Here is a 21,711-nt window from a genome sequence, read left to right as displayed (position 1 = left end):
TGAGAACAATGTTAGTCTTACTCAATTGTTCAAAAAGTCTTGCAAACTATCAGATATATAAGGAAACTTAGCAGTCGGCTTTATCAACTCCAAATTTAATTTTGTTTTGCCTCTATCTGCAAAGTTAAGAAGCAGGTCCCCAATAGGCCTGCTGAGATTATTGGTAAGTGTGTGGAACAGAATAGGGCTGACGACTTTATAACCAAAAAGAACAGTGTCTTTTGAGATGACTCTGACCCACATTTACACATAGTTATAGATCGTTTATTACACATCAGTTACTATGTACCACCCTGACTCTGTTTTATTCCTTACATGTCTTAGAGAAAGCTACCTTCAAGACCCTGCCAGGAGCCCAGCTGCTGTCTCTTCAAGTGCAGCATTTCCCAATCTAGGGCCTAGCATGCGACAAAGAAAGGGATGGAGGTTGGTGTGAGTGAGCAGAATTGCCCCCCCCAAAATATATATATATATATTTTCTCCCAATGAATATTTAGATATATTTGTGGGAGAGAAAAGCAGTAACACTTATATGGTGCCCATAGCAAGTGGAGGACAGCAGATATTATCTCATTTAATCTTTGCTAAACAGTGATTATATTCATTAGGAATTACTATTTGCTATTGTTGTTACATCTACATAAAGATAATGGAATCAAGGCAAAATGGAGAGAGATTTCCTAATTTGCCCATAAACCTGATCAAGTGGCAGAGCCAGGATATGAACCCAAGAGTTTGGTTCTTTACTCTGTTTGAGGGGTTGTCTGACTAGCATTGCTTGGAGTATGGGCTAGAAGTTAGGAGAGGCTCAGCTCTCTCAACTGTACAACGGGAGGGTTCAACTGGAGATCTTTTTAAGATCACTTGCTTCTTCACAATTCTTCTAAAATACTTACTTACTGATTGATTGATTGATTGTGTTGTGTTGTGTGTGTCATGGCATACATGTGGAGGGCAGAGAACAACTTGTGGGAATTGGTTTTCTATTTCCACGATGTAAGTTCTGGGGACGGAGCTCAGGGTATCAGACTTGATGACAAGCGCCCTTACCCACTGAGGTATCTCACCAGGCCTTCCTCATGACTTTAAAAAATATATTTTTAAAATTATATATTTACATGTACATGTGTGTATGTGGGTATATGTGCATGTGCCTGAGGTTAGGAGCATCCCCTGTAGTTGGAGTCACAAGCAGTTGTAAGCTGTTAATGTGTGTGGTGGGAGTTGAACTGGCGTCCTCAGAAAGAACAATACATACCCTTACCTACTAAGCCATCTTCATGACTCTTATAGGGAATCTCTCTTCAAAATAGTTGTCTGTTGTAAGTAATGAGTGAGAAAAATTAAGTATTTTGTGACCTTTAAAAAATGTCCTGATGGCTGTTTGTGGAGGCTCACAGCAGTAATCCCAGCACTTGGGACTCTGAGGTAGAAGGATCTTGAGCTCAAGGCTACTCTGCAGCACAGGCTGGCCTCAGAGCTGTAATTCTGCTGCTTCAATCTCTGCACATTGGCATGGCAAGTATGAGCCACCATTCCCAGGTTACAGTACTCTTTAAGCCTAGTTTCAAGGCAAATAAAATAGAGTTGGGTGTTTAAATCTTATCCAAGTCAGCATGCACGGGATTTAGTAACAGTTTAATTACACAATTCTAAATAACTTTCAATATCAGACCAATGCCCTTGATTTGTGTATTCACTTCACTTTGGAGAATTGAAACCCTAACACCAAAAAGATTAACAGCATGGCGGATTACATGATGTGCCTTAAAAAGTGAAGGCATGGTAGATTACAGGCCAATCAGCAGGGTGAGATGGATCCCATGTTTACTTTTCAGAGGTTCCCCTCCGGAGACTATGGAATCTACTTCCTATTTCAATGCCTTTCACTGTTTCTTTGATTCTAAGCTTAAGAACTTGGAGTACACTATTTCTGAGATGCACACTGCCAGGCCTTCCACCACAACCATTCATGCCACCCTACATCAGGTGACCTTTCCTGGCTCCACATCAGACTGTGACCAATGGCACAGGCCAGTGAGGAGGTATCCAAACCCAGAGTGTCCCCTCCACACAGTGGCTGTGGCCAGGGATCAGAGGCCGAGAGTGGATATTGTTCTGTACAGTTTGCGGATTATAACTTCCATCTTTATAGTTTGTTGCCTGGCCTTTGTGTGCGCAACTTAAACTAGTGGGAAGCTTATTTGCTACTAGAAAAACATTTCCATTTCTTACTGAAGCTAGAAGTAAGGTCAAATTTACTGCTGTCATTTTAATATAGCTTTGCACATTGGTTCCTTTATTTTTACTATATCTATGGCCATGCTCCTATTATAAAGCAACTTGGAAATTAAAGTATGTGATTTGAAAATGGATACTGAGAACATTAACCAAGCAGCCAAAATGACCTTGAAACCTAAATCCCTGTAGATTTTAAAGGTGTAGAAGTCCAACACCAAAGGCAAATGTAATGAGGAAAAAAAGGAGAGTCACAGCCATTTGCCAACACAAGTCTTTTGCCTAAGCCAGCCTGTAAGGTGTATTTTTCCAATAACCTTTTGGAAAACACCCTGTCCACCCTTCTAAATAAGATACTGCTTCCTCCACATTTTTATACTACGGAGAAAAAAAAATCTTTAAAGTAGTGGGATGATTTCTAAGAAAATCTAAATTGCCTTTCAACCACTCTGGAGAGCATGTTCAGCTTTTTTCTAGGCTATGTGTGTTGAGAGAACAACTTAAATTTGTAATTATTAACCAAGAGAAAGAATCAAACTGAGGCTATTTGCGGGGGGGGCGGGGTGGCGAGAAAGAGACTAGCTCATTTGAATTCTGGCTCTAAATTTGTCGTTTTATTTAAAAGTGTTATGAGAGTCTATATCACTGAAACTCAAATGCAGTAGTTATTTATTTTTGCTTTGGCTTCTATTTGGGCATCAGTAACCACTCTGAGACTCTTAAGAGCAGAGAAGGCAGATTGTTGCCCATCTATAGATTAAAAAGACATATGATTATTTCAAAGTGGTCAAAAATGACTGACCAACCAATTGACATCCAAAGATAGATCAGTTAAATTTAGCATGAAGCAAGTCAACCATGCCCTCTTTTGTTCTCTGAATATTTTGAGCTGGAATGATCTGACAGGATTTCAGATCTGCTGCCTAGTTATATGAAAATAACCAGAAAGGGTTTCTTAGATTACAGGAGGGAAAATGAAAACAAAACGATCTGTTCTCAAGGAGCCCTGTATGCCAGGACAGTAAGTAGGTCAGCCTTTCACCCTGTGGTCTCTTCAGATGGACTTTTGATCATTAGCGGAAAACAGAGGAGTGGGGCAGGATGGGGCGGGGAAGACCCACGGGAGCAGGGTATAGCTGTGGCTCTCTGCTAAGTCATTCTGTTAAGGTACACTGCCATACTGACGCCAGGAGCCCATTTCTCCCTGGCTGTGGCCTTCAGACACACACTGTGTAGAGTGCTGGTGCAGATTGAGTGTAGACAGAGGGACAAAGGAGGCAACTTAGAGAACTGCTGAAGGACCCTCCCTGCAATGTTTTGACAATGCTAACTTCTTCCTAAAAGTAAATTTCTAATGTTTTCACCAGAAGGCTCTAGAATACAAAAACAAAAACCTAAAACCATGTCAGAGGCCTTCAGCAAAGAAGTGCTTTCATTCAGTGTTCTTAATACTTTGTTAACATGATCCTTTAAAAAAAATGTATACATTAAAAGATAGAAGAAAAGCAAAGAAAAACATCCTTCTAAAAACTTGGAAGGGGTACTGCAGGAAATGGGTCATACAGTGGGGTGGCTGACAGGTATCAGGGGTCAGCTAAGGCAGTAGGGCTAGTGGGTGAGGTGGTGGGTGGCTGGCTTTCTGCAGCATACCACAAGCAGGGCAGCACTCTTGTTGGGTGAAAAATACACTGCAAGGTAAGGCTAGGGCAAAGAGCATGCATATTTTCCTCTCCTGTATTGCAACTACCCTTGGCAACACTAACCTGCGTGTTCCTATGCCCGGTAAAGAATTTTAAGCCACTTTTTTTAAAAAATAGAAACCCGAATTCCTTCTAAATGCAGGGCGCTTACTCTCATCCCCACAGGCATGCAGTCACATGCCTTGCATACCCTTATTCATGTATGCTTTTTCAATGCAAAACCCAAACGGAAGATGTTCACCTACCTTCCCAGTTCTTCTCCTCACACAATGCAGTCAGGTCCAACTGGGGCACTTCGGGGACAAAGCTCTCCTGCTGATCATCAGCCTCTTGATTCCTCTGTTGTTTGGTGTCAGATATACTGGGGTGCTCCTGAATCTTCATTGCGAGGCTCTGCAATAACAGCACAATGTCCCCTCACAGCTACTGTTCACCAAAATGCAAAAACATTTGCGGCGACTCCACGCCTTCTGAATGCAACCTCCCAAGCCACAGCTGCTAACACTTCCATTGCAGAAATTAAAACCAGGGCTTGATGCCCCCTGGGCACTATCTGGCTACTCTCATGCAAAAAGCCACTGTCCATCTGCCAGCCTTTAACTTTTCTTCTTACGGGGAGAGGCAGGATGATTTCCTTAGGCTACTCCTCCAGATGACTTCAGGCAGCTGACAGGTCGTGAGTGATTACTGACTAAGGCCAGGAAGGAGGAGAAGGAGTTTATGTTTCTTAAAGGAGCATGGCCCATCAGATGGTAAACAACAACAAAAAGCTGGCCTCGGTTGCTAAGGCTGCGGCAGCAACACGGGGTGTCTGGCGAGCAGTGAGCAGTGTCTTTGCCGCTTAGGTAAACATTCCTCCAAGGGCAGGGACAGAAGCTCGGGCCACCACACTCCTCCGAGCCCTCAGGCTTAGATCGATTAAATGGGGCTGTTTTCTCCAGAGTGTGGGGGAGAACAGACTATTTATGGAGGCGCTCTGGGTATTAAAACATTGTTGCGCAAATTCAAATGGCACGGGTTTGGTGTTTCTTCTCAGCTAGCAGTGAGGAATAGACCCGGAAAAGAAGCCAAGATTACAGGGCGAACAGTCTTCCCTCCCAGGAAAAGTGCTGGCAAGTCAGAGATGTGTAATTTATATCTTACAACTATGCAATTGTCATTGTTTTTCTATTTATTCATCTACTTTGAATACTAAAGCTGATTTTGTCTCTGCCAGAGGCAGCACCTACCCCTGGCTAGGATATATGATGGAAGGGAAAAACCTTCCCTAAAAGGCAGATATTTAAGCTAAGTGCTTGTGTTTAAAATAGCTCTTAAATTAATTCATTTCCATCAAAATTGTCTTTTTAAACTTGATCTCTTGGCATATTGTAAATTAAGCTGTTATGTCTCTTCTTGCCTTCAGAAAATCATAAGTGACCGTGCTTAAATATTTTTACTTGAAAATGTGCTTTTCAAGTATCACAGATCTGTACAAAATATTTTCTTTGGGAGTAATTGAACTTTATTTTTAGTTACCCCATTATTAATTGAAAAAAACCGAGAACATCTGGAAATCATAAGTGAATTCAGTAATGTAGGAGATGTTATTACACCTAAAATACAGTGCTATTTAAGACTTCCAGCTCCTTCTAGTACCTGACGACCCACTTTGAGATCACCATGGGACTTTACTAGTCAGTGCTGTTTTACTGTCCTGTTTTCATTGAGTGAAACATGAGGATTGGCCTTTCTTAACATTAGGAACAAAACAAAACTTCAAAGGTCATGATAAGTAGCAGCATCACAAGAAAACACCAAGGCAACCTTACACTCTAGGACAGGGATTCTCAGCCTGCCTAAGGCTTCAAGCCTGTAATACAGTTCCTCGTGATGGTGACCCCCAACCATGACATTACTTTGTTGCGACTTCATAACTGTAATCTTGCTAGTTATGAGTCATAATGTAAATATCTGATATGCAGGAGATCTGATGTGTGACCCCAACCACTGCTCTAGGACATTCGAAGTGGGTGATCTATCCACTGGGAAATAGTCATATTACAAAAGTCACTTGTTCCCTAACTTTAGCCTAAGTGCCTCAGCTTTCAGATGTTTTAGGAACAATCAGTCACAGTTGTGTGTGAACATGTGAGTTTGTATGACTATAAATGTGTAAGATAGAGGAACAGAACATGCATGTATTAAATAAGTATTTCTCAACATCTCTTATAGTTCTTGCAGAGATCTAAGGGATGATAAGCAAAGCCTACAGTCTACAACACAAAAAGAGACATGCAAGCAGAAGCCACCATTCTTTCTGTTGTTATATGGCACCAGGTAAAGACCAATGAGTAAGATGCCAGGCCCCCATATTGCTAGCAAGGAGTAGGAGGAGACAAGGCATGGATGATTGAATGTGAGGTAAAACATGTTACATCAGAAGACAGGACACATTTATGTACCGTGAAAACAAATCAGCAGAGCTGTCAGTGTGTCTGCCATTGGTCAACTGCACTAGCAATTCCAGGGTGGCCAGCCCTGAGGTTGAAAAGGTGGAAAGCAGATGACAAGGGCTCCAGAAGCAGAGGCAGGGATGAAAGACCCCATATGATGAGGCTAAGCACTGCATAATTCAGGGGACAGTAGTGCTGGCCACTCCGCTCAAAGACAGGACATGCTAACATGAAATGTGCTCATTAGTTCAAACAATAAATGATTTTCCAGTGCTAGTTTTTTTAGACACTGGCAAAATTGCATAAGACAAAATGAAATGTCCTTTGAGTGTTACATGATAGAATCAGTTAAGAAATCATTATGGGGCTAAGAGCACTGTTGCTCCTGCAGAGAACCCAGATTCCATTCTCAGCGCCTACATGGAGGCTCCAAATATCTATAACTCCAGTTCCAGGGGATCTGACTGCCTTGTCCTCCAAAGGCACTTCACACACATAGCACACAAACATATATGTGGCCAAAGCACCTTTACACAGAAAATAAAAATAAATATGTCATCAAAAGTTTTGTTGTTGTTGTTGTTGTTTTGTTTTTCAACAAAACAAAAACCAGCCCTGGCTGTCCTAGACTCACTTTGTCGTCCAGGCTTGGCATCAAACTCACAGAGACCTGCCTGCCTCTGCCTCCCCGTCAGCTGGGATTACAGGTGTGCACCACTGCCCTTGGAATCACGGAAAGTTTAAAAAATAAAAATACCATTAGGTCTACGGAGATAAAACAAGGAAAAGGGGGTGTTAACTCATGACAGTGGGTGAGGTGCCTTATTTTATACTGAGTGGCTAGGTATGGCTTCTTTTCTATAATGCTACATAGGCAGCGGGGCGAAGGAAGTGAGAGAATGGGCTGCCATCGGGAAGGAGGAAGTAAGCATATGGAGCTTTGTTCAGTGAGGCCTTGCTGTTTCTGTTTTTGGTTTTAATGTCGTTTAGGAATAACAAGCAGTCACTGTATCTGAAATCCAGTAAGGACAGGCTAGCGGAGTGGGCACCATTCGGTGTTGAAGAGGACATCCCACATAGTGCAAGCTAGGATAACTAAAGTTGACTTTTGAAACAACCTTGGACACATTCCTCTTCCCTCCACCTATCCTGGCCTGTGCAAGCATGGACTCATGTACAACTTGGCTCTGTCTCGCTGGGCTCTGATCCATCCCTGATGTGGTTATATTGCTTGTCCTCTTATCTTAGCAGGCTGAGTCCTAATTTTTGGCCCAATGGGTCTATGCAGATGATGAGCTTTCCTAGGCTTGGGTTGCACAACTGGCTACTGCTCAGGAGGGAGCAGTGATGGTGGGTTGCTGTTCAGTGGCTTCTCGGGCTCTGCAGCCATGTTGAAGAAGACACACGGCTCTTCCTGTAGGTACCTTGGATGAGACACCTTGCAAAGCAGATCACAATCTCTAGGAACACTGCCTATTTGCTTATGTTTCTCCTCTTTGATCATTCAGGTTATCATGTCAAGGTTATCACGTCAAGGGCAGTCTCAAATACAGAAATATTTTTGGTTTAAACTTTTGTTGTGTACACATCTAGTACATCTAGTATTTTCAGCTAAGTCAGAAAGTATATTAATCGCACAATCTCGACTCAGAAATCTTTCATGCTATGAGCTGGAGCATTGTCAGACTGTGCTCAGATGCCTGCACCTCTGTCAAAATGCTGCCTCACATGAAAACACAATGAGTCTTTGCTTAGGGGTGTAATGGATAGCACAGAGGACCCGGGAGTGGAGGCAGCTAATGATGGGTTCTAGGGATGGAGACCTGAGTTAAGTAGCAGCTTTGCTTTGTCAAGGCCTGTGAGTCCACCTCTTTGAGCCTTAGCTTCCCTGTCTCTATGATTGGGCATCTTTGGGTCATTGTGAGGAACAAATGAAAAACATATGAACAGATTGCCCACACTAAGTAAGACTTCACAGATTTCTGTTTCTACCTCTGCCCCTTTCCCTACTCATTGGCAAATGGTGATTGAAAAGGTAGCATGTTCTGAGCAGTGGAACTCACAAATGCTGAAGGTATAGAATCCTGTGTGGAAGAGAAACATTGAGTGGCTGAGTGTGCTGGTGTCATAGAAGTTATCAAGGGAAAGCACTGGCTGGCAGAGAGCTAATGCAGGCAGCTGTCTCACCTGGGCCTCCGGCGACATTCCACACGCAGGCTCAAACCATTAGCTTAAGTCTCTCAGTCTGATCATTGTTGAGACTTGCACCTGTTTGGCTGAGCCTGGTTTTTTTTTGTCTCTGCTCTGCCCCTTCCTCGCCTTCAGGTCAGTTTATGTGCCATTTCCAAACAGGATTTAGGTAAGTGGCTAAGGATTTGGTAGAATGAGGAATGAGAATTCTAGAGACTGTTGGACCATTGCCAGGAAAAGGCTAGTATTAACTGAAGATACAGGAAAACACCAACATTTACTGTTTAGCCTAATAATAAAGGAAAATAGACATAACATATCCCCCAAGGTTCCTGTGTGCATGAGTACCAGCAGTGCGTGCTGAGCACGGACGATCCTGCTTCTTCGGTGAGATGATGGGACAATCAGCTCTCAGTCTTGCATGGCAAGCCTTAACTTCTCCCCTTCTTCTTCTTTTTTTTTTTTCCCCCTTCTTTTATTTAATTACTTTTTCAAGGCAAGACGAGAAAAGGGGAAATAGGCTTTTGTAATGAATGTCCTGTTTGTTATCAAAGGTATGCTTGTAATCACTCTTAATCAGTGAGCTTAGAGGGCATAAAGAACATAAGAATGTCTTGAAAGAATTTAACACTTCATTGGCTTAGAATTTTGAAATAAAATTCTCTCAGATAATGTGATGTCCTTCCCTACAGCTAAGGATTCTTGCTTGATTTACTCCTATGGCAAAAAGATTCACTGTAAGTTTATTGTTTGGATATTTTAGACTTTATATGAAATGTAACATATTTTCACAATATAACATTGCTTAGCTTGGGGCTGGAGAGATGGCTCAGTGATTAATACTGCTTACTACTCTTACACAGGACCCAAGGTCAGTTCCCAGCACCCACAGCAGACAGCTCAGAACTGCCTGTAATTCCAGCTCTAGAGAGATCTGATGTCTGTGACCTTCATTGGCATCTGCACCCACTTGCACACACACACACACACACACACACACACACACGTATGATTTAAAACAATAAAAATAAACCTTTAAAGAAAATTGCTTAGCTTACAGAAGGACCTCATGTATAAGACACTTCCATAGTTAGCACAACTCTGAAAACATATTTCAGTCAAACGTTTTAAAAATGGACATATGAGTAGTAAGGATGCTTTCTCTTATGGATACCTGTGATTTTACATGAGTTCCAGAAAGAAAGAGCAAGTACTCCATGAGTTATAATACAATTGTCACCCTTTTTCATACAGCCCAGGAAAGATATTTTATTAAAGTGTCAACCTCTCCAAGACCTGCCACAAGAAACCCTACCTGCCTTTGTGACATTTTGGAGTGACTCTGAATGTTTTTCATCGTGTGTCATAAAATTTTAATTCAAACCTCTCAAGAAAGGAATGTGAAACTCTTGGTGATCAGTACCTATCTGAGACTCTTAGAGACCCTCTTTTTGGATACATTTAGTTGCATAATTAAAGCAAAAATTTAAGGACATGCAATAAAGGTTCAATGTTATGATCATTTTCAAGACAGGACTTAGTACGAGGTACAATTAAAGCAGTCAATTGATATTTGAAAAAGCAAAACTACTGTCGTGCCTGCATTGTGACATTAGGAAACAAACTTAGAGGTTTCTCTCTGCCTGTCTGTTCCTAAAATAGGGAACAGCTCTGAGGTTGAGTGTCAGTGTCCCTCATTCCAATAGAACACTAGTCACGAAACACCTTTGCAATCTCATATAGAGCTGACAGTGTTACTGAAGACTTTTTTTTTTTAATGAAGACTCCTAAAAGACAGTGTCAGTAGGAACAAATTCATCTTACCAGAAAATAAATCACAAACTGAGTTCATTGTGGACATACGAATTTTGGCATCTCAGCCTGATGCTAAAGGAGACTTGAAATTAAATGAATGCTAATAAAAATTCTAGAAAGGGTTAACAAAGTGTAGACTTTTCATCCCCGAGATGGAGAAACCACTGTTGTTTTAGAAGTTTTAGGAAGTGATTTATATGAATCACAGCATGCTGAAACAAGAGAATGTATGTTAAAAATGAAAAAAAAAAACTTCCTGTTGTTTAATAAGTAGTAACAAAAATATTCCCTCAAAATAGACATATTTTGGAATATATACATATATACATATATATATTTATATAAATCCCAATCATGTGAAGTGGTGTCTTTTTCTCCATTGATGTAGCTATGATGAAGCTAAGGCAGAGCATATCCTTAACTTTAATTCATGATCTAATGATGTTTATTAATAGCGAATACTTCCAGAGCTATTTGCTAGTTGCTGATTGATGTTACACATGGGTGACACATGTAAGAAGAGGACCTGGCGCTCAGGAGAAGAATTTAAGATCTGTGTTAATGACTGTGCAGTGACCCAGAGACATAGAGAGGCCACTGTCAACTTGGGTGCCATTTGAGATTAGGATTTACAATCATGAAAGTTCATTAACAAAGCTGTTCTACTCCACTTTATGCCAGAAGAGATGAGAAGACATCTCTAGGAGTCTTTAAGCAAGCTTTAAGCTTATGTCCAATGTCAAAGGGTTTTCTGTGAACTGAGGAAGATGGCAGAGAAAATAGGAAACATGCTCATTAACACAGTCCATAGAGACCAGAGAAACATAGCAGCCTGTTGCTTTGGCCCTGTGGAAGGAAGGATACTTGAGCTGGAAATAAGATATGAAGCAATTATCCCAGCAGCAGAAGCTTGAAGTAAAAAAGGAATGATGTGGTCCCTACCGAGGTTTTTTTTTAAGGGGAGATAAAGTCTTGCTGTGCACGTCATTCTTCATGACTTGGCTTCCTGGACACAGAGATTACAGGCAGGAGGCGCCATGTCCAGCCCTCTGTCTCGGCTGATGAAGAAGTACACATGAAGAAATATAGGAAAGCTACAGCAAGACAGGGCGGGCGAGGGAGGGGGCTCATTAATTTACAATGGTTTCGTGTGAATGTGGACTTTTTCTAAGGAGAGAGTTCCTAAATTTGCAGATTCCTTGTTTTTCCCACTGGTAGAGAGCAAACGCAGGGCTTTGTACATGCTAGATGCATTCTACCACTCAACTACACCACTCACTTCCACCCAGCAGTGTTTAGATTCTTAATCTGCTAAACTCAAAGCTCTCAGGGGGGCCAGTGACTCCTAGCATAGGACATAGGTGACAGAATTTAGTTGACGTGGTTGAATAACTCCAATAATAAATTAGGTCAGTACTCAGCAAACATTAAGAACTACTCAGCTACAAAGACAGCTCTCTATGCATTATTGATATATCTACATTTAACTGTATTTTGAGAAAAGGATTAATTCTTCCCATAAACAGACTAAAATTGGCACTGGAGCTGGAAGCATTTAGAAGAAAAAGATAGTACCATTTTCCAAGCACATTCAAGAACAAGGGCAAAGTCCCCCCAGTTCCACTTGTGTAGCTACTCACCTCATAATGATGAGTGTCTCTACCACCTCTTTCGTTTTCTTTGCTATCAAAACAAAAAACAAAACCCACAAATCATCCATTTATGATCTCTTCTATCCATTCATATTAGAATCTTATTTCTTTAAAAAGTGGCCAGAGTATCTTGAAACCAGATTCAAATGAAATCAAATGACAAAATAGAACAAGAAGTTAAAATTTGATAAGTAACCTAGGAAATGCACTCGTCTATTAGGTATAATAACACATGTGCATTCACAGCAGTTGTGATCTCCTACACAAAATCTGCACAAGCTCAAGCCAGATAAAATCCCAGCAGCAGGGGATTTGGGGCAAGAGACTCAACACTAGCTGAGGAGCTGCTGGCATTTGATAGCTGGTAGAAGAGAAGAGTCACTTTGATTTAAGGATGTGTCCTACACTCTAGGGCTGTTCCCATACCCAAGAGTATTTAGACAACACACTTGTGCTTGTCTGTCTTCTTCAAAAAGGTGAACATGAAGTTGGATGGGTAAGAAAGTGGGGTGGATCTAGAGAAGTTAGAGAAGAGAGGTTGAATATGATCAAAATAGATTTTATAAAATTTTCAAATAATATAAATATTACCTCTTAAAAAGAACACCTGTTAAAAAAACTATAAGAAAGCCATACATGGATATGATTATTTGCCTTAATAATAAAGTCTGTACCCAAAATATTCTCCTTAAAATAAATACTGTTGGCCACACACAATCTTTTCTTCCTACTCTTTTTTTTTTTTTGGTTCTTATAACTCACTTTGTGTTTAGTAAAAGAAATCTGTCATGCCCTCGAACATGGAGTGAGAAGGAATTCTCAAGTTACCTTTCATGAGGTCTCAGTTCGGCAGCTTCAGGCCCAAGTCTTTCAAGTGGCTGCAAGGGACTGAGACTTTCCATGTTCTGTAACACACAAATGGTGGTTGCTATGAAGCAAGGAAAGAAAAATTCAACAGCATATTCTCCTTTCTTTAACATAGACAAATCAGAGAACCTATAGACAGAGGCACACTTCTGTTTGTTAATAAAGGTATATTGAGACCCACCATCCCTTTAGCAAAGACAACTGATAACATCATGGAAAGGGTCATCTGTAATGTCCTCATTAGTAAAACAAAACAAAACAAAAAACCTTTTAAGGCTAAAGTGCAAAACTCAGATTGTCAGAAAATCAGGATGGTTGAGAAATACAACGGAGGAATGATCTTGAATCTAATCTAACCCTCACTGCTCATTTAATTTTTTTTTCTTTTTGGCCTTTGTTGTTGTTTTGGAGACAGTCAGTTCTCATGCTCATACAAGGAAAATGCTAGGTTACAGTTGTGTGCTGTCACACCCAGCCTAATTTATTACCATTGCAGAATACAGTGCTAATATGACCTCTGTGAACATTAGGCAATGATGAGTAAAGCAGTCTGATTATAAATCAACTGGATCCGAAGTCTAGCTCATAGACTAGCATGTAGCTCAATAATAGAACACCTGCCTGGCTTGAAGGCCCTGGATTCAATTGCCTGCAGAAAAAAATAAAAATAAGTGTTCTTATTCTCCACAGTTGAGTGGAAAGTGGGGTATGACTTTCACACGAACTCTGGTGCTTCACATTTGACCATGTCCCCTGGAAGGGGAGACCTGGTGGCACTCAGAGGAAGGACAGCAGGTTACCAAGAAGAGACTTGATACCCTATGAGCATATACAGGGGGAGGTAATCCCCCTCAGCAACAGTCATAGGGGAGGGGAATAAGGGGAAAATGGGAGGGAGGGAAGAATGGGAGGATACAAGGGATGGGATAACCACTGAGATGTAACAAGAATAAATTAATAAAAATTTTTTTAAAAAGTGTTCTTTGCAATTCTTATCTGCTATTGGGGGCAGTGTAAACTAGTGCAACCACAATGGAAATTAGTGTGGAGTTTCTCAAGTAGTTAAAAATAGAACTATCATGTATATAATGCACAACACCGTGCATATGCCCAAAGCACTCTGTATCCTACTACAGAGACACCTGCACATCCATGCTTATTGATTCTCAGCACTACAAGGGGATGAAGCCAGCATAGATGTCCATCCACAGAGGAATGGATAATGAGAGTGAATATGGTATCTACACAGTGGAATTTCAGTCAGCTGTTAACAAAAAATAAAATCATGAAATTTGCAGGAAAATGGATCGAACTGGAAAGGTTACTTTAAATGAAGTAACTCAGTCTCAAAAAGACATGAGTGCATCTTCTCTTTCGTAGGAGGACCCTAACTCCTAGTGTTTGCGTATAATGAGTAAGGAGGTAGGAGAGTGGGTACAGATTTTGGGAGCAGACAGAAAACTACAAGAGGAGAACAAGGAGTGTGGAGAAAGTGGGGGCAGACCAAAGGTCTTCTGTGACTTCAAAGTGGAAAAGAGGCTATAGAGGTGGCAGGGCAAAAAGGAAGGAGAGAGAGATGGAGAAAAACACCACAATACAACTCAATTTTTTTTTTTTCTTTTATAAAGAAAAAGAGTCAAGACCACATCACAAGAAATCCGAACAGTTTCTCCTTGGTGCAACCCTTGTGTCTTAGCTACATCTTACCTTTCACCTGAAAACAAATAAAACAAACAAACAGCTAGTAAGTTCTGACTTTTGATCAAATCTTACTGTGCTTATTTACAAAACTAAGATTCATTTCCTTTGTGTACCATTGAATATAGAAAGAATGCACTGGCTTCTGCATTCTGTGTTTTGGCAACTAACATTTAACTTTCCTATTCAGGTCCCATGACAGAAACAAAGGTATTGTAAATACTATGACAACGTGTGTTTGGGCCAGGCAAAGTATGAAAGTGAGGAGGACAAGCCCAGTGGTCTGCCTGGATCTCATATGCTGCTGCGTTAGCAGTACCCAGCATAGCTCAGCATGAAGTGACCAACGTGCTACAGTGAGGGAGAACTGCTGCACTATTTAGAGTATTACACAAAGGGAGAGAGAGAGAGAGAGAGAGAGAGAGAGAGAGAGAGAGAGAGAGAGAGAGAGAGAGACAGAGACACAGAGACACAGAGACACAGAAACAGAGACAGAGAGACATGGTGAATTCTTTCAGCACTGCAGGGGCCCACAACAGCTTTAGGCATGCCCTGAGAATTTTCTTCTTCATTCCAGCTTACAGCCGGAAGAAGCAAATGAGAAATCTCACCAGACAAGCCTGGAAGCCACACAAATCACCTCTTATCTCTCAGCAGAAGAGAGGCAGGATATGTGCTGCTTACCAGGTACATGACTACTTCATGACTGCAGGAAAAGGATGGAGAGAAGAGCCAGCGAGCTCTTCCCGGTGTCTCTTTATGACATCAGTAGCTTTTTGTGTATGTGTGCATGCGTATAAGGGTGCACATACGCCTGCATAGGTATGGATATAGAGGATAACTGTATGGGGCTAGCTTTCTCCTGCCACCTTTTAGGATCCAGGGATCAAAGTCAGCCTGCCAGTCCACGTACACCTGTTGACCCCATCATGCTGATCCTAGCCTATATATATTTAAGCAACAAAACATAAAATGCACAAAAGCAACAGAAAGGAATTTAAACCTGCCAGTGATCCTTTGCTAATGAGTCCATATCGCAGTCTCCTTTCTTTAACTCAAGGTTAGAGTCATAGACTTGTTTTGACTGGCAGCACTGCCCTGACCTTCAGGGTGACATGTTTGTTCAAAGGAAGCCTTCTGCCCTTGCCCTCTAAAAAGCTCTGTCAGCAAGTACAGCTTTTGAACACAAAGTCACTTTCCTTCTATGTTTCAGTACTTCAGAGTGTGGTCAAATAGGTTTTGAGTCTAGTTTTTAATGCTAACACTGGGTGGAGGGGGATTTAAAATCATTTCCAGTCCAAAGCTAGCTGTATCAAGGCATTGGTTCGTTTTGGCTTGAAGGTTATATTTATAATTGAATCTAAGTTAAAACATACATAAAAGGTAGTGGGGTTAAGAATCCACCTTTCCTACAGTATCTGACATTAACCTTCATAATAATTAGGAGACTAGACTGTAAAGTGGACACATATTTTGAAGAGGAGTTATTTCAGGTTGACGACGTAAGCTTAATGATCAGGAAGCATGTGTGTAAGGACTTTTCCTGCCTCTGTGAATGTGGTCAATACCTTCTTTTGCCTCCGCATCCCTTCTCCTAGACAGTGTCAAGATTTTCCTACATCCACCTCCCAGGTACTGGGATTAAAGGCAGTACAGGCATATGCTACCATGCCTAGCCATGGTTGAAGCCTTCTAAAAATATCCAGGGAATGGAATTGTCCTTGAGCAAAGACTGAATATGCTTTTACTTGCTTATTTGTAAACTCAATAGACTTAGAAGAATAGTTGGTCAGTTTTGTCACCTCTCTCATCCTCTGAGAAGGCAAGATTCAGAATGTGTGGACCTGTCTTGACCACCATTTATATCCCCAGTATCCATAGGAGTGCTTGTTGGAGACTTGTGTGGCTATGTCAGTGTTTCACTGTGGCGGGCATATTTACATGTGGCACTTCCTAGAAAATACCTGCTGTGTGGTGTGCTGTACCTGAGGCCGAGTTTGAAAGCACTGTATAGGGTGAGTGATGTGTTGTGTAGCAGCAGATGGGATGGTCTAGTGAGGGCAGAGTGGAGGTGTGCAGACATTGCCCGCTTACTGCTTACTAATTAGAAAAGGGTTTCAGCCATGCAGTGGCAAGACAAAGGGGCAAGGATTCAAGATAGCTTTTTTTTTTTTTTTAAATGACCTTTTACTTTTATGTGCATGAGCGTGTATGGGACAATGCCTACGCTTGCCAAGATGTATATGTGAAGGTCAAAGGGCATCTTTGCTGGGCCAGTTGTTTTACTTCCATTATGTAGGATCCTGGAATAGACCTAAGACAGCCAGGCTTCGCACCAAGCACCTTTACCTCAAAGCCATACAGCTGGATCAGGAATCAAAACATTGTAAATATAATAAGCTACATTTGGCTATTAGAAAGTTGGAAGAAGGTCTGAAGATAAGGAAGAGAAAATGGCTTAGACCAACTAAGGAGAACATGGTTGGCTGGGTCAGAGGAACAAACCAAGGTCAAAAGACATCACAAGCAGAATTGGTTCTGACATGTGGACTTTGGGTACTATGTGAGGCATTTGTCAAATGCTGGTGTGGAAATCATTTGCAGAAACAGCTGGAACCTTAGAACTGGAGATCATAAGTAAAGATCTGACAGAAAGGCATAAAAAAACTTGGGTAACACAAGCATGGCTTAGGAAGGAGAGCCAATGAGGCTCCTGCAGAAGAGGGCAAGGAGAAATCAATGCTGCAAAGGACAAGAGTCAAAGAAACATGTGTCAAACACGAGACATGGTAGGCCACTGCAGAGGAGTCTTAAAGGGCCAGAGCATAACAGGAAAAACTGGGCTTCTGCAGAAAAGTGTGCGTAAAATTTGACTACAGGCTAGGTAGGTAAAGATACATCTTTCTCACTGGGAACAATGTCTTGAGTGTGTGGTGGGGTAACTTTGAAGAGAAGTAAAAAAGAACATTCATTTCTTAAGATGCATGCCTGAACCTTGCTTTAAAATGTTCTGATGGGAGGCTCTGGCAGTATGGTTGTACGTCCTGTCCTCCAAAGTGCCTGCACTTTCTCCCAGTGGTTGTCTGGGTTTCCTGCTTTATGTTTTACTTTTTCCTGCCCCAACTAGATTTTAAGCTTCATGAAGGCAGGGTTTTTTTTTCTTTCTGTTTTCCTTATCTTGAAGCTCTAAACTATTCTCTGACATACAGAAGAGATATAGTGATTATCTTTTTTTTATTATTATTATCTTCTTATTCTTTTAGATTTTGTATAAACCAAATATTTCCCCCAAGTGTAAAAACCTTGAATTTGGGGTTTTTCTCAAGTTGGAGAAAGGGAAGCTAACAGACACTGAAGTGTGAGGAGAAACACTACCCACTGTTGTGTTCCCTGCTCTTCGCTGCAGGTTTACGGGGGCAGCGTTACAGTTTTACATCCATGGAAGCCCACGGGAGGCAGAAGCTGGCTGCATCTCTGTGACTTCCAGGCTAGCCTGGTTCACAGAGTGGGCTCCAGGCCAGCCAAGGCTATACAGTGAGACTACTGAGATAGCTCAATAGTTAAGAGCATTTGCTGCTTTCCCAGAAGACCAGGGTTCAAATCCTAGCAGCCACACCAGGCAGCTCCTATCAGAAACTCCACCTTTAGGGGATCTGAGGCCTCTGGCTTCCTCAGGCACCTGAACTCATGTGTTCATACTCACACTCAGAAACACATATCTACCTACACATAATTAAAAATAATAAAAACAAAACTGTAAAACTCATGAAACACAAAAGCAGCCAAAGTTCTTCGAGAATCCCGTCACTTTGTCACTTTGTAGAGGAGTAAGTTTACCTGCCAAGTTTTCTGGCAGAATTTACCTTATTGGTTGCAATAAAGTCCACTGAGCTCATTTGAGTTAACGTGATATGCACGGTCTTGAATGTAAAAGCTGGCAAATGGGGAGATTCCTTCCCACACGAAAGATGAATTGGAACAAGGAGTCTCCCACAGACACGTATCTTAAGAAATGAATGTGACTTCCTTTCCACTTCCCTTCACGGTTACTGTCTAGGAAGTCCACAGCCCTATTCCCTGTGGGAAAGTTGATGGGTTAAACTCATGTGTTTTGTTTTAAAGGATTCAAACTAAGAAGTGTATTCTTTCCTAGCAATAAAGCCAAGCTCCAGGCTTTTAATCACTATAAGTCTCTTTGGCAGATAAGCAAATCATGGGTTAAATAAAGAGTTAATGGGGTTACTTTATTTGATTATTTGTTCTGCATGGGCTAGAGGGAGCTCGGTGGTGATACAGTGCTTAGCACACATGAGGCCTGGGTTCAATTCCTTGTCTGTTTCTGTCTCGGTCTCTCTTTCTCCCTCTTTCTCCTCCCCGTCTTTCTGTCATTTTCTTCTCTCTCTCTCTCTCTCTCTCTCTCTCTCTCTCTCTCTCTCTCTCTCTTTCTCTCTCTCTCTCACACACACACACATTTTTACAAAGAAAGACAACTCACTGATGTTAAAACACAGTTAATGTGCAATGAGTCTGTGTTTTGAGAACACTGTCAGACATAAGTTTCTAGTTTGTGTTATACATGCTTTACCTAGGGGAAAATGTAGATTTTTTTTCTAAGCACATATAAAAATTAACAGTAAAATAACCAATCTGTAGTTTTAATAAATGTATAGAAACCATAAATGTATAGACATCACAGCATGGAGCCATAAAAACAACTGAGCACTAAAGGAGACTAGAGTATTTGTACTTTGGACAGACACTTCATTTCCATTCCTATTGGAGATTCCAGTTCTGATATCCACTTATCTACAGGGCTGTTATTTTTAATTTTCTTTTACTAAAAGAAAAAATAGCAAAAATATTTCAGATTTCATTTTTCAGAGAAGCTGTTATAAATAAAAAATGAAGATGAATATTAAACCATTACACTGATATTACCACTGACTGAGAAAACTGCAAAAACTTATATATTAAATTAATGCCTCAAAGTTTTGGTATGAGGTAACTGTGTTGACCGTTAATCTCTTTTTGCTTTTGGTTAGTCAGGAGGAAAGAACTTTAAAGGTTTAGGCTCAGTACCACCAAGGACAAAAGGATTACCGAGCACAGCACTCACCTAATTGCCTTCGCCCATCTAGCTTTGTGTTCATCTAGTTCAAATGTTCATATCGACAAGAGTAAATAAGATGGGAGAAAGAAAGGGGATGTGCTTTATGAAACTTTTTATTTTCAAAAAAAATGTAGAAGTGATTAAAATTAGATTAAAAACCAGTTTAAACAACAGCAAAGTATGTGTCTTGCTTTTTGGGCAGAATGTCACATTTCTCTGTCTTCATCACCACATTTTTTAAAAAAGAAATACAAATGAATTTGCTTTATAGGTCAGCAGTCTTTCTCAGGATTCCTATAATTTTGTGAAACTCTATCTTTTTAAAATTAAGAAAAAGAGATGTTTCTTTACAGGCTAAAGTAAAGACGTTACTAAAGCATTCACTCACCAGGAGCTCATCGAGATTTTCACTGAGCTCGGCGAGCCTCGAACTGGATTTCTGACGCTTGGGTTTGCTTCTCTCCCCAACATAATCACAAGCATCGTCCTGGAATCTTTCTGCTTCCTGGCTGTTCAGAATACACTCATCACAGTTGTTGAAGCCATAGGGAATATTCTCCTTATTGATAAGTTCCCTTGAATAGAAACAAATAAAGCTTAATCTATATTAAAATCTAAAGGGAAAGCTTTATAATCGTTCTATCGTGTTTTGCACACAGGCATGTCAGAATCATGGGCTTTGATTCATTTGTGCCTTCAAAATGTTAGTATTTTAAGTATAAGTTTTTACAAAATTAGCTTATCAAAGTTTTATTTTATCCTGTAGCATGGATCAAATTAAACTGCCAACACAGCTGGCACTGTGGCTGAGTGAGGTAGAAGGGACTGGGAATCTTGCAGCATGGTGGAGTTAGTGTGACTCCCTAACACTAAAACTGTATCTGGAAATGAATGAGCTCAACAACAAGCATGGGCACCATATTTTACTGTCGGTTCAACCACACGCACCCCAGTGCAAACCAGCGCTGTCTATGCTGCAATACATTTGTACCTTTAGAATATAATAGAAAGAAAATTATGAATTAAAAGCTACTATCGCATTTTCAAAGTTTTGTTCTCTTTAGATGCTTTGGGTGCTGTATAACTTGGTCATTTTAGAATGGAGAACGTACGTGTGTGTTAGAATTGTGTGACGATGACTATATGTTCATCCAAAACACCTTAAGGACAAACTAAACGAAGAGAGGAGGTAGAGCTGATAGGGCCTAGCATACAGGCGTTACACTCACGCACAGCGTCTTCTGTGGATGGCCGCACCAGTTTGGCTGTAAATCCAAATATGATTTTTCCCACAGATTCTGTCTTCTTCTTCTTCCCATGATATCCTCCAAAGCTACTATGTGTTAATTATAAATTTTAGTGGAGGTCCTACCATGCTTGATAACACTCATCTGGGCCCCTCACTATCCCTGTGTCAATGTTCAGATGTGTAATATGTCTACAGTGAGAGAAAGAACTCTCATAAGTAATTCAGCCTAACGGAGGTCATTGCAACAGGACCTCCATGTGAGTGCTGTCCACAGAAGAGACATCAAGAGAACACTCACAGAAGGAAGGTCAGGTGAGCACAGTGAGAAGTTAGTCACATGCAGGCCCAGGACAGTGATCTTGTCTGAAACCCGCCCTGCCTGCACCTTGATCATGGGACCTGGCAGCCCCTAGATCTATGAACAAATGAACATTGTTGTTTAAGACAATCAGTCTTCTATGTACTTGGTTATGGGAGCCAAGAAGACTAACACAGAAGCTGAAGAATATTTTAAGACTCAAATGGAAATGCTGATGTTGTTGTTGTTGTTTTTAGTCATTTGAAACAATGAGCAAATATGCAGAACAAGCTGCTCAAACTGATGGGCAGTTAGGGGTAGTACAGTTGTGCTTAGATGCACCAGCTCACCTGTGCATCTCAGCCATGGCGCACAGTGAGGGTTGGAGCACAGAAACCTAGTTTTTCCGCAGACACACACGACATTGCAGTCATGTTTGACATGATTTAAATTTTACCT

At 41.0% G+C, this 21,711-nt stretch overlaps 1 protein-coding gene across 1 annotated transcript in view; it reads right to left on the bottom strand.

Annotated features, from left to right (window-relative positions):
- Fam13a (family with sequence similarity 13 member A) overlaps positions 1-21,711 on the bottom strand; it is an 82,088-nt gene that overhangs the window by 24,145 nt on the left and 36,232 nt on the right. Inside the window, exons 5-8 of the mRNA XM_051152264.1 lie at positions 20,094-20,280; positions 12,859-12,935; positions 12,019-12,061; positions 4,184-4,331 (exon numbers count right to left, since the gene is read on the bottom strand). Coding sequence (XP_051008221.1) covers positions 4,184-4,331; positions 12,019-12,061; positions 12,859-12,935; positions 20,094-20,280 — 455 coding nt within the window. The remainder of the gene's footprint in view (positions 1-4,183; positions 4,332-12,018; positions 12,062-12,858; positions 12,936-20,093; positions 20,281-21,711) is intronic.

Source organism: Acomys russatus, chromosome 10 (assembly GCF_903995435.1).
Source record: "Acomys russatus chromosome 10, mAcoRus1.1, whole genome shotgun sequence".
Classification (NCBI taxonomy): Eukaryota; Metazoa; Chordata; class Mammalia; order Rodentia; family Muridae; genus Acomys; species Acomys russatus.
Note: the sequence above shows the minus strand (reverse complement) of the source record. Positions and strands in the feature narration are given on the sequence as shown.